We start from the raw sequence: 13,895 nt of genomic DNA on the forward strand, positions 1-13,895 counted from the left end.
AGGATTAGTCTAGAGACCAATCAATATGAGCATTAATACGAGCATTAGGCAGATTACAGGGTTTAAATTATTATTTCAAATGAAATTCCCTGAAATGTGGTTTTAACTGTTAATTATTAATTGTGATGTAAGACTTCCTTCTACCAGTGGTTTTGGATTCAACAATATATGTGACAGATTGTTAAGGTCTCCAGAGTTACTTCAAATTTCCAATTGAATGTGTGATAATGGGAGCCTTTTGAATAGTGAACAATGGAATCTTCTTGGGCATGAAAGTATATGCTTATGTGTACTTATTCTTTTGAGCCACTTTTTTAACCATGTGTCTGTTTTGCAGATTGAAACTCACGACTATATGGCAAAACTTTTCCATGTAATTATCCAGTTCAACAATATATTGATTGATTTTGATAGAGATCTATGGGGGTATATATCTTTGGGTTACTTCAAGCAGGTGAGCATTCTGATGTAGGAAGAGAACTTGTAGACCAAGTTTTTCTTTTAAATGGAAAAAAAAGAATTATGACATTTTTCAAAATATGACGGACAGATAACTAAGGCTGGTGAGATTGGATCTTCCACTATGCCTCACAAAGTGAATCCTATTGATTTTGAGAATAGTGAAGGGAATCTTGGAAAGGCTAATGGAGGTTTGTCTCATCTTAGCATGAAGCTGCCTATTTCACGTTGGCAGGTACTACCTAGCGTACATTCCTTTGTACAGCTACTTATTTTCTACAGCCTTGTCTTCATTGTAAGATTCTGCTTCTTGTTTCTAGGGCATCTCAACAACAAGAGCACCATTAAATGTCACCTAGCAGTAGAGGCATTTGGTATCATTGTAAAAAATTATAGAAATGAAGACCAAAAATGAGGAACAAAAACTAAAATCTGAAAATGGGCAACCTGTTTAGCTAATATTTCTGAAACAAAAACAAATTAAAAACTTGATTGAACAAATTGTTCTTGAATAAATAAAAAATAAAAATATGATTAAAATAATAAAAATACAAATGAGTATAATTAAAATATGAAAATAAAAATAAAAATTATTATAATTATTTTACTCAATTATTATATTTCAGAATCACTTTTTAGGAATAATCTTATTGTCCATAACAACAACAAACCAAGCCTTAAGTCCTACTAAATGGGGTCAGTGATATGAATTATTTTCCGCCAATTTACACGATCATGGACAATTTTCCCTTAAAAATTTAAGGCTGCTAAATCGTTACTTTCTAATTTCAAATTATTTTAGGTCTACCCTACCCCTCCAACTACCCCCTCACAATAACTAGTTCACTCCCTCTCACTAGTGCACTCTTTGGCCTATGTTGCACGTGCTCAAACCATCTGACAATTGTACATGACAATCAAAATTTGTAAAAAATATTTTTAAATGATTTTTTTTTTCCAGTAGCCCACTGTTCCTAAAGAACATCCAATTCTTCCTCATCTAAATTAATGCCAATAAATAAACAGCTTTAACTCTTTGAGCAACTGCCAAAATTTTATGCACCTTTATGTGCATTATGGAAATTAGGAGTAGAATAATTGTGAGCTTCAATTTAATAGCTTTCTTACTGTTCTCTGTTATTTGCAGCGTGATTTGACAGATTCAACAGTTTTGAGAAACATGGGTGAAGGATTAGGGCATTCTCTTCTTGCCTACAAAAGTGCATTACAGGGGATTGCAAAGCTTCAGGTGAGTAATATCAGATTATGTTTTGCTTTTCTCATGAAGGGTGATACTTTCTGCATGAGTTCAGCTAACTTTGTCTTATATTTGTGAAGAAGACATGCAGTAGTATTAGGTGATTATTGAAGGATTTTTTTTTTTTTTCATTTATGTTGATGCTTCAATTGGGCAAATTATCATATTCATTTTGTGTTATAGGTTAATGAAGCTTGCTTGAGGGAGGACTTGAACCAGACGTGGGAGGTTCTTGCTGAACCAATCCAGACAGTATGCACTTCCCATTCTTTTTTATTTTTATATTCTTTCTAAAACTTAAGACACTGACTGCTGAATTGATCCTCCTATTATCATGCATCATTTTGTTAAATGGGATGCTGTGAATTGTGCCCAATGGCAATTGTGGTTCCTTTTAACCAGAGAGACATGAGAGGATCTTCAAGTTTGCATGGAAATTTGAGTCATTTATTTGTGTGCTCTTTTCACAACTTATTTTTTGTGCTTTTTATGTGCACTCATTAGAAAAAAGTCACTTCAATTTAAAAAATTCATGTCATATTATAGAAATGACTTTGGTCAATATTAGAAGGCTTAATCAAGGCTCACTTCAAGATGATGCATGCCTAAAACACCAAACACCTCGAGGTTTAGTCCAAAATATGAAATCCCAAAAGGCCAAATTGAGGCTTAAGAATTGCACAAAAGGCACACCTTTTGCATTTTTTCAGTTGAAGCTTATGCATTTTGGGTGTGCAAATTTCAAGTTAGATTTGGTTAGATAATTTTAACGTGTTTATCTGCAAGGGATGCCCTAATATGTGTTGATCTCTATTCTCTAAAACTCTTGTACCTCAGCGACCAATGTTTCCAAAATAATTGAGGGTTGCATATTAGTTCTTGACAATAATTTGAACTTCATAATGCTGTAATTATCCCATGGATAGGGGTGTATTCGAGTCAAATCGAGTCAACATAGTAAAATATTCAAACCCAACTCGAATTGAAAATTCTAAGCTTGAAATTCAACTTGAACTTTATTGATTATATAATTGTTAAACTTGAACTCGACTCGACTACAAGTTCATTAAACTCAAACTCAACTCGATTATAAATTAATATTAAATACATATGTAAATATACATAATGTACATATATTGTTAAATATATTTATAAAATATATATTGTATGACATATATAATATAAAAATAATAAAATATAAAAGCTCGATTAGGCTCAAAACTTGACTCGAGTGCTATTATTGAGCTCAAACTTGGCTCGTTAAAAATACTTGAGTAACTTGAACTCGAGTAGAATTGAGTCAAGTTAAGTTAGGAGTCGAGTCGAATCGAGTCCGAGTAGCTTGCAAGCTTAACTTATTTACACCCCTAGGCATTATTTACATAATGAATTCAGGTTACTATTTTTTGAGTGGCCAACAAATAGTTGCAAGTTCTATTTGATTTTTTTTTGCATTTTATTTGTAATTTCTTAATTTTTGTTTTTCCTTAAAATGTATGTAATTTATTTTCATCTAAAAATACAATTCTCAAAAGGTTTATTGATACGGAACCCTAAGAATGAATGTTCGGAGACCCCAAATCAGATTTATCAAAACCCCAAACCCAAAATAAGATTAAACATGGCAGTGGATCCTTGACCTATTGCTTGACGTGAAGCACAAACCAAGAATATCAAATTAATGGATGAACGCCACAAAGGTAGCATTTTTGATAAGTTCGGTGAAAGTTCAATGAAGAACTTGAAGAGAAACAAACCTCACTTGTAATTGTATTCAACAAAAATAATCATCCTTTAATACAATAGAGAGTTGACATCAGTTCGGCCAATAAAAATAAGCTATGACATCAATCTGGCCAATAAAATAATCTCACATAACCTTAAGCATGCCATGTCATTTAATGAAACATGTGCATGTCACATGCCATGTGTCATGTCATTTAATGAAACATGTGCGAGTCACATGTCATGCTTAATCGACACAATTGACCCACTATTTAATCCATAAAAATTCCCCAAACAGCCCTTATTGGCTTAAGGTTCCAGCTTCACACCCCTTTAGACAATTTAGCATCTTAGGCTCTTCAAGAAAGTCTTTTTCTTTAGTGTCCATGGCCCTCATTGACTCTTGCTCAAACAACTTCTCGATTAGTCCTTGCATAGCCTCCTTGACCTTCTTGGCTGTAGCTCTTGTGATGGGTCCGCTTGGCATGTGCAGATCATCGTGTGCAATTGGAGCTTGTGGGTTCATATCATTCCCCCTCTCTTCAAAAAGATTCGTCCTCGAATCATCACCTACATCAAACAAGGATAAATTAGAAACGTTGAAAGTTGCATTGACCTTATACTCACCCGGTAGATCCAACTTGTATGCATTATCATTGATCTTTTCTACCACTTGAAAAGGTCCATCACCCCTCGGGTGTAGCTTTGTTTTCCTTTTAGTAGGAAACCTTTCTTTTCTCATATGCACCCATACCCAATCTCCCTGTTCAAAAGTAACGAACTTGCGCCCCTTATTAGCTTGAGATGAATATTGTTGGTTCTTCCTTTCGATGTGCTTCCGTGCTTGTTCATGGATCCTCTTCACCAAGTCAGCCTTGTGTCGTCCGTCTAAGCTAGCTATCTCATTCACAGGTAGCGGCATCAAATCCAATGGAGTCAAAGGATTAAAACCATAAACAATTTCGAATGGAGAAAAATTAGTAGAAGCATGCACAGTTCTATTATAAGCAAACTCAACAAGTGGTATGCATTCTTCCCATGATTTTATATTCCCTTGAATGACCGCACGCAATAAGGTTGCTAAAGTCCGATTAACTACTTCGGTATGACCATCGGTTTGAGGATGACAAGTAGTAGAAAACAATAGCTTAGTTCCTAACTTTCCCCACAAAACCTTCCAAAAGTAGCTCAGGAATTTAACATCCTTATCGCTCACAATTGTCCTAGGAATGCCATGCAATCGCACAATGTCCCTAAAAAATAAATTGGCTATATTTGTGGCATTATCAGTTTTATGGCAAGGAATAAAATGTGCCATTTTAGAAAATCTATCAACCACCACAAATATAGAGTCCATACCCCCTTTGGACCTAGGCAAACCTAATATGAAATCCATTGAAATGTCTACCCAAGGTTCACTAGGTACAGGCAAAGGAGTATAAAGGCCATGAGGTAAGACCTTAGACTTAGCTTGTTTACATGAAATGCATCTAGAACACACTCTCTCTACATCTCTACGCATATGTGGCCAAAAGAAGTGTTCATGCAGAATATTTAAAGTCTTTTGTACCCCAAAATGTCCCATCAAACCCCCGCTATGTGACTCTTGCACAAGCAATTCTCTTAAGGAGCAGTTAGGCACACAAAGTTTATTCTCCCTAAATAAATATCCATCATTCCTATAGAATTTATGAAACGCAACTTTATCACATGCCTTATACACATTAGCAAAATCAGAATCTTTAACATATAAATCCTTTATGTACTCAAAACCCAATAGCTTAGTGTTAAGTGTAGTAATTAAGGCATACTTGCGAGAAAGCGCATCAGCCACGACATTTTCTTTCCCCTGCTTGTACTGAATGATATATGGGAAGGTTTCGATGAACTCTACCCATTTGGCGTGGCGGCGATTTAGCTTACCTTGCCCCTTCAAATGCTTTAATGATTCATGATTAGAGTGGATCACGAATTCTTTAGGTCACAAGTAGTGTTGCCACGTCTCCAATGCCCTCACCAAGGCATACAATTCTTTATCATATGTGGAGTAGTTCAATGCTGCCCCATTGAGCTTTTCACTAAGATTTGCAATGGGACGCTTATCCTGCATCAAAACAACTCCAATACCAATCCCAGAAGCATCACATTCAATCTCAAAAGTTTTAGTGAAATTAGGTAAAAGCACCAATGGAGCAGAACATAACTTATCTTTAAGCATTTGAAAGGAATGTTCTTGTGCATTACGCCATTTAAACCCCACGTTCTTTTTTATTACTTCAGTTAAAGGTGCAGCAATGGTGCTAAAATCTCTCACAAACCGCCAATAAAAACTAGCCAACCCATGAAAACTACGTACATCGGTCACAGATTTAGGTGTTGGCCAATCTTTTATTGCTTTCACTTTTTTCTCATCCACTTCTACGCCTTTAGCACTCAGCATATAACCCAAGAAAATAACCTTTTCCATGCAAAAATTACATTTCTTTAGGTTAGCAAACAATTTTTCTTTTTAAAGAACATTTAGTACTCCTTTCAAATGATCCAAGTGATCATCAAGATTCTTGCTATACACTAGGATGTCGTCAAAGTAGACAACAACAAATCTGCCTATAAATGCACGCAACACATGATTCATCAAGCGCATGAAAGTACTAGGTACATTGGTCAGACCAAAGGGCATAACCATCCATTCATACAAACCGTACTTTGTCTTAAATGCAGTTTTCCATTCATCACCCGGTTTCATTCTTATTTGATGGTAGCCACTTTTTAAATCAATTTTAAAAAAGATGCAAGAGCCATGCAGTTTATCTAACATGTCATCTGATCTAGGGATAGGATGACGATACTTTACAGTGATTTTATTGATGACTCTACAGTCGATGCACATCCTCCATGATCCATCTTTCTTCGGTACCAGTAGCATGGGTACCGCACACGGACTCATGCTCTCCCTCACATGCCCCTTGGCAAGCAGCTCCTCAACTTGTCTTTGAAGTTCCCTAGTCTCCTCGGGGCTGCTCCTATAGGTTGGACGGTTGGGAATCGTAGCCCTGGGGATGAAGTCAATCTGATGCTCAATTCCTCTAATTGGTGGCAAACCACTGGGCATGTCCACAGGAAAGACATCCTTGTATTCCTGTAGTAAAGAAACAACAGCACTAGGCAAGGAAGAGGTGAGTTCGTTAGTGCTCAAATATGCTTCCTTGTGCATGAGTACAACTAGATGTCTTTGTGCATAAAAAACTTTCATATACTCTTTTTCTTTGGCATACAAACTCACATTTTTCCTCTCTCGTTGTTTTTCTCTCATTTTTACCACTTTTTTTTTTTCTAATTTCAATGCTCTCTGCCTCTCCTTTTGTTTCTTTTTTTGTTTTTCTCATCATTTGCTCTTTTCAATCTCACTTGATCTTCATACACTTGCTTAGGAGTCAATGGTACAAGGGTCATACTCCTCCCATCTTTTAGAAAGGAATACCTATTCTTGAATCCATATGAACCCACAAGCTCCGATTGCACACGATGATCTGCACATGCCAAGTGGACCCATCACAAGAGCTACAGCCAAGAAGGTCAAGGAGGCTATGCAAGGACTAATCGAGAAGTTGCTTGAACAAGAGTCAATGAGGGCCATGGACACTAAAGAAAAAGACTTTCTTGAAGAGCCTAAGATGCTAAATTGTCTAAAGGGGTGTGAAGCTGGAACCTTAAGCCAATAAGGGCTGTTTGGGGAATTTTTATGGATTAAAAAGTGGGTCAATTGTGTCGATTAAGCATGACATGTGACTCGCACATGTTTCATTAAATGACATGACATATGGCATGTGACTTGCACATGTTTCATTAAATGACATGACATGCTTAAGGTTATATGAGATTATTTTATTGGCCAGATTGATGTCATAGCTTATTTTTATTGGCCGAACTGATATCATGGGTTTCTTTTATTTTCTATAAGTAGTCAACTCTCTATTGTATTAAAGGATGATTATTTTTGCTAAATACAATTACAAGTGAGGTTTATTTCTCTTCAAGTTCTTCATTGAACTTTCACCGAACTTATCAAAGGTGCTACCTTTGTGGCGTTCATCCATTAATTTGATATTCTTGGTTTGTGTTTCACGTTAAGCAATAGGTCAAGGATCTACTGCCATGTTGAATCTTATTTTGGGTTTGGGGTTTTGATAAATCTGATTTGAACCAAAGCTCTGATACCAAATGATACGGAACCGCAAGAATGAATGTCTGGAGACCCCAAATCAGATTTATCAAAACCCCAAACCCAAAATAAGATTCAACATGACAGTGGATCCTTGACCTATTGCTTGACGTGAAGCACAAAACAAGAATATCAAATTAATGGATGAACGCCACAAAGGTAGCACCTTTGATAAGTTCGGTGAAAGTTCAATGAAGAACTTGAAGAGAAATAAACCTTACTTTGTAATTGTATTCAGCAAAAATAATCATCCTTTAATACAATAGAGAGTTGACTACTTATAGAAAATAAAAAAAACCCATGACATCAGTTCGGCCAATTAAAATAAGCTATGACATCAATCTGACCAATAAAATAATCCCACATAACCTTAAGCATGCCATGTCATTTAATGAAACATGTGCAAGTCACATGCCATGTGTCATGTCATTTAATGAAACATGTGCGAGTCACATGTCATGCTTAATCGACACAATTGACCCACTATTTAATCCATAAAAATTCCCCAAACAGCCCTTATTGGCTTAAGGTTCCAGCTTCACACGCTTTTAGACAATTTAGCATCTTAGGCTCTTCAAGAAAGTCTTTTTCTTTAGTGTCCATGGTCCTCATTGACTCTTGCTCAAGTAACTTCTCGATTAGTCCTTGCATAGCCTCCTTGACCTTCTTGGCTGTAGCTCTTGTGATGGGTCCGCTTGGCATGTGCAGATCATTGTGTGCAATCGGAGCTTGTGGGTTCATATCATTTATGCATCAGCGTATGCCATGTTAGTTATAGTGAATGGTCAACCTAGGAATTGGTTTAGGGTTTCGCATGGGTTGAGACAAAGGGATCCTCTATGCCTTTCCTCTTTACTCTTATTGTAGATGCTCTGAGTCGTATGCTAAGACATGCTCAAGGTCTTGATGTGATTTAGGGGCTAAAGGTTGGTGGGGAGGAGATTATTGTTTTTCACCTTCAGTTTATGGATGATACCCTTTTGTTTCTTTTGGACAATGTGGTGAAGTTCTGAAAGGTTTTAACTTTGCTTAAAGTTTTTGAGAAAATTTCAGGATTAAAGATCAATATGTCCAAGAGTGGGGTTGTGGGTATTAATTTGAGTGAGGAGTTTTAGACTCTTGCTAATTTAGCGCATTGTAGTACTTTGGATTGGTCTTTTGCTTGTGTCTACCTCTAGGTGGCAACCTGAACTCTTCTTGTAGTGGAGAGGGTGGGTAGAAGGTTGGAAGGGTGGAAGAGGACCTATTTATCTTTAGGAGGTCCTATTACTCTGCTCTCCCATTCCCATTTATTTTGTTTCCCTCCTTAAGAGTTCCAGCTGGGCTGGCTATGGCTTTTGAGAGAATTATGAGAGATATTGTGGTCAAGTGTTGGGGTTGAGAAGAGAGATCATCTAATTAGTTGGGAGAAGGTGAAAAGACATAAGTTTGAGGGGGTTTTGGGTCTTGGGAATTTGGTGTCTAAAATATCTCCTTAGTGGGTAAACGGTTTTGGAGGTTCTACTTGGAGGTTGACTCTTTATGGCGCATGATCTTTAAAAGTAAGGATGGATTGCTTAGGAATGGATGGGATACTAGGGGTAATGGTATTCTTTCTATGCTAGTCCTCAGAAATTTATTTCTCAGATAGCTGAGGTATTTTTTCCCTCTTGTTATCGTGTAGGGAAGGGAAATCATATTCGTTTCTGGGAAGATGATTGGGTGGGTGAGGTATCTTTGGGATCTTTGTTCCCTCATCTTTCTAGAATCCTGGATTGTTCCTTTTACATGATGCTTCAAGTAATGCTTTTTATTCCTTTGAGGGGGATCTCTTTCTTGGGTTTTTTATTTCTTTAGAAACCTCAATGAGAGAGGGGTTGAGGATATGACTTTCGTAATTGCATATGCTAGATTCTTTTGTTCCTCAAATGCATGGTGATTTGAGAATTTGGCTTAGGGATTCTTTTGGTCTGTTTTCCTCGAAGTCTTTTCTTGCCCAGTAATTGAAAAGGCCTAATCCTTCTTGTTTTTCCTTGAATTACTTCTTTTGGAAGGCCAAGGTTCCTTGTATTAGGGCTTTTATGTGGACTTTGACTCTCAATAGGCTTAGTACTAATGATTTGTTGCAATTGAGGAGATCTTGCAAGGCCGTATGTCCTAATATTTGTGTGATGTGTTTGGAAGCTAGCGAGAGAAGAGACCGTTTTTTCTACATTGTAAGGTGGCTAGGCAGCTTTGGGATTCTCTTTTCTCAGTTTTTGGGGAGGCTCTTATGCGTTCATAATTTCTTAATGGTATAGTACACAGGTTTTAGGACTAAGAGGGGAAGAATTTTATGGAGATGTGTAGTTTTTGGCATTTTTTGTACTTTGTGGATCGAAAGGCATTCAAGGATCTTCAACGGCAATATGAATTCTGTGCATTTTCCTTCGGGATAGGGGAGGGCTTCTGTTGGGTGTCATTCTTTGAGATTCTTTCAAGGAATGTTATTATCAGATCTTCCAAAGGATTGGAAAGGGGTTTTGTTGTAATTGTTTTTCTTTTGTTAATTTTTTGTGTTTTTTTGTGTTGGAGGATTCCCTAACCTCCTCTCTTTATAATTAGCTCTTCTATAGGTTAATGAATTTTATTTTTCTAAAAAAAAAACAACTTAAAGCTTATGCCTTGTCTTAGGACTCTGCCTTTAAAACATTGGTTTTGGTGATGTACTCATAAAAAAATCTCTTCAACTACTGTCCAAAATCAAATAAATTTCATTTTCTTCACATCAGACTTCCAAAAGCACCCCAATAGTATGATTTATAATGATTGTGTATAAAATTTGAACACTGCAGAAGACTTGGAGAGATGCTGTTGTTAATTTTGAGTCTGATTTACTATCTTTGCTTGTCCAGCAGATGGAATTAGGGATTAGAATGAGAACTCACTTTTTACGGTGCTGTATTTTAGCATGTGCATGAGGTCAATAATAGTTCTTGCATTGAAGTCATGTTGTTTATGACCTTGTAATTCACAGTAGTAAAGCTTGCATTTTTTCTCCTTGTAATTGTTTGATGCTTTCAATGCCTTTGTGGTACACCTCTTCCATATATTTTTAGAAATCTCTGTGCTGTAGTCACATCAATATTTGTACTTTACAGGTGATGCGGAGGTATGGTGTTCCAGAGCCTTACGAGAAGTTGAAGGAGCTGACAAGAGGTCGAGCAGTTACCAGAGAGAGTATAAGAGAATTCATCGAAGGCTTGGAATTACCAGAAGCAGCAAAGACCAATCTTTTGAAGCTAACTCCCCATACCTATGTTGGAGCGGCCGTTGAATTGGCCCAAACAGTAGATCTGGCGGTGAATTTGGTGAATGGTACAAAACAATAGTTAAAAGAATATCCAAGCAAAATATCAAACAAGAAATAGATGCTAGAGGATTTCCTGGCAATTTGCTTTTTTGTGCTTGAAGATTGAAATTGCCCCACCTCACAAAACCATGGTTAGATCAGGAGAGAGACTTTGCCAAAAGAGGCGAAAGAAAAAGGACATTGTTTTTACCCATAAGAAAATGTGGTAATGGGGAGAGTAATTGTATCCCATATGTTTGGAATTTGGATGAAATGTGTTGAAGTTTTGTAATAAAGTCTCCCGCTGTTTATATATTATTATTCACACCTAGTGCAAACTTTTTTTTTCTGGAGTATCAACAGTTATACCGGTCCAGCCATAGAATAGAATAAGTTGTAACCAAATATGTTCTCTCATGTTAAATTGTAACTATTTTTTATTCTTTGATTCCTCATGAAATGTATGTATAGAGACAACCTTCATAAATAAAATACATAGAATACATAAGTTTTCCATTGCTGTGAGCATGGTATCAGAGCAATCCTCTTCCTCCCTTCCATTGCTTCTTCATTCTCTCACATTGTTACTACCAAACTCACCACAAAGAACTATCTCCTCAGGAAGTTTCAAATCACAGCTTACCTAAAGGGTCGGGACCTTTTCTCTTATGTTGATGGCTCGCTTCCTCAACCTCAATTTCTCCCTGTAATTGTAGAGCAGCCACCCAAACCTGACCCTACCTTCTTAGCCTAGAGACACCGATTAGTTGGTCCTTAGTGTTTTGTTCTCCTGTCTCTTTGAATCAATTGTCGACCATGTGCTCTCTTCTTCCGCATCTCATGATCTATGGTGTTCCCTCTCCACCATGTTCTCCTCACTCACAAGCAAAAGAGTTTCAGATCATATTTCAACTCACCAACCTCTCTCGTGGTGACCAAGTCATCTTTGATTATTTTGGAAAAGTTCGGCTTCTTGCCGACTCCCTTGTTGCAACAGGTCTTGTTTCCTATCTCTTAAATGGCCTAGGCCCCTCTTATGAATCCTTCGTAACATCCATTACAACGAGAGCTGATCCTTTGACCACCCATGAATTGTATCAACTTCTTCTCATTCAAGAAAACTGTCTCTCTCATATTTCCAAATTCACACCTCTTTCTCTTGATTTCTTTGTGAATTTCAGTTCAGCTACAGGTCCACGAGGTCGTCCTTTTCATCGAGCTGGAAGATAGGGTCGTGGTCGTTGGAGATATTTCTATCATAATTGTAGACACCCTAATTTTTACCAAGCCTTTTTGAAAAGACCTAGTGTAGTAAAATTGACTTTAAAACTGATTAGAGTTCCGGTTGTTTCACTCTTAAGTCATTTTCAAAATTAGAGTCACATTCTCGAAATCAAGATCATTTCAAAATAGTCCTACTATTTTAGGTCGAGTCCTGGTATTCTAGGAAAGTTTTGAGTCCTCTCTATACTGAGCTTTTATAAAAATCTCTTGAGTTGCAAGATTAATCTCTTTCCTTATTCAAGGATCGCAAAATAAACCAAAAGCATGGATGCTTAAAATAAACCCTTTCGACTTTAAAATTCAATTTCATCTTTTCAAAATAAGTCCCGATGATCCGAATGAATTTTAAATTTTCACTTTTAGTCGAGGTCCTTAAGTTGAGTATTTTATTTCATTCATTTTTGAGTTGGTAATCATGCTAGTTGCAAAATTAGAGGTCCCACAAATAACCACCTCATTGGATGGTGTTTTTAAAATTTAGTTTCCATGATAAATTTCAAAATTAAGTCATGTTTGGTTTAAAAATTGAGTTTTAGATATAGGGATTTGAAAATTTTTAAGTGGATCCTTTAAGCGCCGGATGCTGTGGTTAGGGTTTAAAGTCATTTTATTACCAAGTGTCCTTTAGTCAAAATTGGTGATTTTGTAACTTGGGAATGTATACGTGGGTGCACATGAACATGCATGGAATTTGGACATTCAAAAAGGAAATTGCAGGGAGCACATAAGATAATAAATGAAAGGGATGTACAAATTAGGTACATACATCAGCATAATACAAAAGAATAAAAAACAAGTAAAAAAAAATTTCAAATATACAAGAGCAAAAAGCAAATTTGTGGTCCTCCACTCCCGGGCTACCACCTGGAGGTTTCCAAAAGCCCTCCATCCCTGTGCTGCCATTTAGATCATCTGCGCACAAAAGAAGGGAAAAGTAGAGTTGGTTAACCATAAATGCATAAAAAAAAAAAAAAGGATCGCATGCACAAAGAATAAAAATCATTCTGTGACAATCCGTTAGTGGGGAAATCGGTTAGTAGAGAGAGTTTTGGCGCCAAAAGAACCCCCAGACTCCCTATAAATAGGGAGCATCCACTACTGCAGCAGGTGCCCCTGAGAAGGACAGAATTACCCTGCGCAAGTTGATAGAGAGAGAAGAGGATCAGAGAGCATAGAGAAACTCTGCCCAAAAATTAGGAGAAAAGAGAAAGGAGAGGGGAAAGAGAGAGCAATATAAAGACGGGCTCTGTAGAAATTTTGTAGGAATAGGAGGATAGAGGGAGGTTTTGAAAGTTTTGATAAAGGGGTGAGAATTGGGGGAAGCTTTGCGTGGTTCCAGAGGGAAATCAGAGGAGCAAGAAAGATGTTAGAAGGATCATAGGGTTTGAGATTTAGGGCTTCGAAGAGAGGTTTAGAGATCTAGGGTTAGTCGAAGGCTCAGGTCAGTGGGAAAGGTCCTAAGGGTATTAGGCTTTGGGTCTATGGATACAGAGGGAAGAAAGGAATAGAGAGGATCAAGAGAGAACACGAGAGAGAAAATGGGAAATGAAAATTGGGAAAACCTAAAAATTTTGGTTTAAGTATTAACAGTTTCAGGGACGCAAGATCAGGACGCATGGCGCTCCATTGTCAGTTCG

At 37.1% G+C, this 13,895-nt stretch overlaps 1 protein-coding gene across 1 annotated transcript in view; it reads left to right on the forward strand.

Annotated features, from left to right (window-relative positions):
* LOC131167014 (uncharacterized) overlaps nucleotides 1-11,299 on the forward strand; it is a 30,765-nt gene extending 19,466 nt beyond the window's left edge. The window contains exons 6-10 of the mRNA XM_058125735.1: nucleotides 338-454; nucleotides 551-694; nucleotides 1,607-1,708; nucleotides 1,901-1,969; nucleotides 10,784-11,299. Of these exons, the coding sequence (XP_057981718.1) occupies nucleotides 338-454; nucleotides 551-694; nucleotides 1,607-1,708; nucleotides 1,901-1,969; nucleotides 10,784-11,014 (663 nt within the window). The 3' untranslated portion in view covers nucleotides 11,015-11,299. The remainder of the gene's footprint in view (nucleotides 1-337; nucleotides 455-550; nucleotides 695-1,606; nucleotides 1,709-1,900; nucleotides 1,970-10,783) is intronic.
* The last annotated feature ends 2,596 nt before the right edge of the window (nucleotides 11,300-13,895 follow it).

The sequence above is a fragment of the Malania oleifera genome, chromosome 10, assembly GCF_029873635.1.
Source record: "Malania oleifera isolate guangnan ecotype guangnan chromosome 10, ASM2987363v1, whole genome shotgun sequence".
NCBI lineage: Eukaryota > Viridiplantae > Streptophyta > Magnoliopsida > Santalales > Ximeniaceae > Malania > Malania oleifera.